We start from the raw sequence: 3,726 nt of genomic DNA, 5'->3' as shown, positions 1-3,726 counted from the left end.
TGCACAGATCATGCAGATATGCTGGATTAAAAGATCTGGGCAGGCGTAACGCTATAGCCCATGACGGCCACACATGGTCAATTGGTTTTCACGCACCTCAAAAAATCTCCTAAAAAAACATGTAAAAAGGAAGCAAACAGAGCTGTTCCTCTCTCAAAAAAGCAGAAATGTTGGGGAGCTTCAGCGAGTTCTGAATTACTACTATTTTTGATAGTTAAATACTGCAATGTACTTACATCTCGCGCGGTTAGTAGTACATAATACAACATGCCCCCTCTTGGTAGTGGTCAGCCCCTTGCATTCTCACAATGTCGTCTCAGGGCTTCTAGGAGTGAAATAACTTAACGGCCATTCAAATTTACTAACCAAACATAACAATATGCAAAAAAACTTCAACATCTAAAGCCAGGAGCACAAACGTATTTTAAACTAGTATTGTCCATATGGGAAGCTTGAACTGCACCTGCATCTCAACCCTCCAAGTGCGGCCCAGACAGAATCAGGTTTTGTGGAGTTGGCTGCAGTAATTATGCCATCTACCAAGACATTTCTGCAAGCAAACAAATTTGCGTTGAGCCTGGCATTATGTTCCAACTCACACGTAAATAATTCTGCTGGAACATATAAAAGTTTCTAACTCGTAAAGATTCAGTTACATTTTTAAACAGTTTGACTTCCTCATATGCACATGGCAGTTAGCAACAAATACATGCCAAAAGCAAATGAAACTGCTATATCAGTCATGTGTGGTGATGTTCAAAGGATGATATTTTCGATACAAGATGCACGCTATAGCAAAAGAGCACTGTTTTCTTCTACAGAACAGAAACACAAAAAAGTTAATCACCACTAAGTTTAATTCCTTCTTCCATGCCAACTACAAGGCCAAAACAAAGCCGATTCCTATAGCATGCCACCTATAAACCATGGCATGATGCTCACATAAGCTAGACACTGCTCAATGGTATTGCACCAACATAAACCAATGTGGAAATAATAAAAACAAACTTCTACTGCACATGCATGGAAAAGCTCACAAAGTTATATCTCACGATTTTTGCATGAGAACAGCACAAGTTAACTTGAAAATTGTGAACGTTATAAAAAGAATTTACCCAAAGCTGAATCGTTTCAGCATTACTGAACAAAAACAATAGAGACACTGAACAAACAATATCAGTTTATTTATGCTGGTACAAGATCAACTTCTTTTGTTGACAATCATGTTCACATGTTTTTGGCTACATATAATCCCAGCCTTCAGGTTAATACTCAAGTCAAATGAGAATTAGGCTCACAGACTAAAATCGGGAGCTATGGTATCTACTCCATCCGCTCCTAAATATAAGCCTTTTTAGAGATTTCAATATGGACTACATACGGATGTATATGGACATATTTTAGAGTGTAGATTCAGTCATTTTGCTCCATATGCAGTCCATATTAGAATCTCTAAAAAGCCTTTATATTTAGGAACGGAAGGAGTAACTCATTGTGGAAATTATAAAAAAGGTTTATCCGATCAAAAGCTGAATTATTTCAGCCTGTTACTAGATAAAACCAACAATAGAAACATTTAATGAACAAGAATAGAACTAAGTTATTGTGTCAGCACTCATTCTACTTCTATTGCTGAGAATCATGTTCTCCTGTTTTTGGAACATATGATACCATCGGTGCCTCCACAGGTAATACTGAACTTTCAAGATAATCTAGTAATGTGGGCCTGACTTTGTACTAACACGCACATGAGAGGCTCGGAGAGTAGAAAGCAGGAGCTTATGGTATCTAACTCATAGCCATATCTATAAATCTAATAACTAGCTAGTTCAGAAATTAATCGAATCCATACAACAGACACCTTATAGAAAACAAAACAAAACAAGAGAACATGCATTACCTGCTAATTGAGTAACCAATCAAAAAGATACACAGATAGCAAAAAGAAAAATGCAACTCACCTATTCAAACACATCTTAAAGATCTTGTCTGTTCACATTTTCAGATTCATCATCTTGTCCGTCATCGCGAGCGTCAACTTCAGTGTCTATAAGGGAAAGGAATCTATAAAAATTAAGCTGGATCAACAAGAAAGAAAATTAAATGTGCAAACACAAACAGTTTAATTATCCTTTCAATGAAAGGTAAAGTAGATGTGATTATCTATTGTTGTTGGAAATAATATATGTGATGAAAGAGCATTATTATATCTGCAGAGGATGCTCAGCTTAGCAGGGTAAAGTCATCTAAAAATAGGTAAAACCGCTAGGTCTTTGTCTCAACCTTCTTGAACTCGTTTGCCTCAGCAATGAGTATTCTGTTCACACGTGCAATGGCTACATAAGGGCCTTTGTCCTGCAACACAGATCCATCCATGTATGTATCATCAACGATAATCAGCACGGCAAAAGTTACAGAAGATTACAAGCTCTCTTACCGAATCGCTAAAGAATTTCCAGTTTTCAGCAGCTTTCCTTTTAATCTGAAAGTTATCCACGAGAAACAAATTATCGATTCATCCACAAAACAATGGAAACAAATCGGTAACGAGGCATTGAAGGATCGAACTGACAGCATCTACGGACGGCTTGTCATAGACGCCTTTGAAGTTGTCCATCCAGAAGATGTTCCTTACAAAATAATGGTCAAATCAGCACCGTCCAGAAAAGCAAGAAACAGAACAACAATCTGTAAACGTGTGGAGGATCAAATCTCACTGGTAGGTGAACAGGGCGAGCTGGGCGAGCTCTTCATCCAACGACTTCTCCATTGCAATGCTCATCACCGCCAACCCGCGTGTAACATCGGAAAGGTCATGGGTCTTGGGCTTCTCCGCACCATTGCTCTTCACCGCCAACCTGCGTGGAACATCGAAAAGGACATGGGTCGACGCACCAAAATTAACCTCTATTGGATCACACAAATCGATCGGATTCTTACTTGCCCTTGGCTTTCTTCCCCTTCCTGCACTTGGTCGAGGACTTCCGCTCCTCCGCTCCATCTCTCTTCGCTGCCGACCTGCGTAGGAATCCAAGGTTATAGATCGGCGGCTCGATGCAGCAAAGATTCAGTTTTGATTCTTACTTGCTATCGGCCTCGTCCCTGGCGGCAGCGCCCATGGATGTGGTCTGCTTGCAAGCAGTCATGTCTGAACAACAGGTGAGATCGGCCCGAGGCGAGCCAGGAATCGAATCGAGCGCCCGAATTGAGGAGTTCCGGGGAAAGGAAACGAGGAGAGCTGCACCTAGGGCATAAAAGAGGGGAGCTCCTGCAGACGCCGATTAAGAGACGCGGCGCTCGCTACAGCGCGAGGTGGGCCGGCCCACGAAGGGGCACAGCGCAAAAATGCTAACAAAAAGCGCAAAAACTATTCAGAAAATTGCGGAACAGCGGAGAATCGAACTGAGGACCTGCACTTTCTACAGCTGTTTAGCTAACCATTATAAAGCTTGAAATAGCGCCGTCTGGGGACGCGCCGATAAAAATATCAGCATAGATGCGGTCGATTTCCCAACCGCCGTCTCAACCCACGCCGTTATTTGAAAAATAAACTCGGTCAAAATTTCGGGCCAAACACGACACATATTCGGCCAAACTAGGCGATTTCATTCATAAACATAATTTAAAAACTTAAAAAACATAAACTAGAACTAACGCGCCTCCTGCAGGCCGAAGAGCGCGCCGAAGGCGCTGTGGTCGCCACCGTCGTCCTGCTCCTTCTTCACA

The 3,726-nt window shown here is 41.5% G+C and overlaps 1 protein-coding gene across 2 annotated transcripts; it reads right to left on the bottom strand.

Annotated features, from left to right (window-relative positions):
- Window positions 1-332: 332 nt before the first annotated feature.
- LOC119364624 (DNA-binding protein MNB1B-like) lies at window positions 333-3,320 on the bottom strand. Of its 2 annotated transcripts, none has more exons than XR_005175005.1 (8): window positions 3,085-3,320; window positions 2,941-3,018; window positions 2,718-2,858; window positions 2,573-2,630; window positions 2,438-2,482; window positions 2,284-2,355; window positions 1,962-2,064; window positions 333-550 (listed from the first exon to the last, which is right to left on the bottom strand). XR_005175005.1 is itself a non-coding variant. In XM_037630111.1 (8 exons), the coding sequence occupies exons 1-7, from the start codon at window positions 3,144-3,146 to the stop codon at window positions 1,994-1,996; spliced, it is 510 nt and encodes a 169-aa protein (XP_037486008.1). In that variant the 5' UTR covers window positions 3,147-3,313; the 3' UTR covers window positions 333-550; window positions 1,962-1,993. The 2 variants fall into 2 exon arrangements, 1 of the variants encoding a protein (XP_037486008.1); XM_037630111.1 differs by having other exon boundaries at window positions 1,962-2,047; window positions 3,085-3,313.
- Between the last annotated feature and the right edge of the window lie 406 nt (window positions 3,321-3,726).

The sequence above is a fragment of the Triticum dicoccoides genome, chromosome 2B, assembly GCF_002162155.2.
Source record: "Triticum dicoccoides isolate Atlit2015 ecotype Zavitan chromosome 2B, WEW_v2.0, whole genome shotgun sequence".
NCBI classification, from domain to species: Eukaryota; Viridiplantae; Streptophyta; class Magnoliopsida; order Poales; family Poaceae; genus Triticum; species Triticum dicoccoides.
The sequence above is the reverse complement of the archived record's forward strand: the minus strand, read 5'-3'. Positions and strand labels throughout refer to the sequence as shown.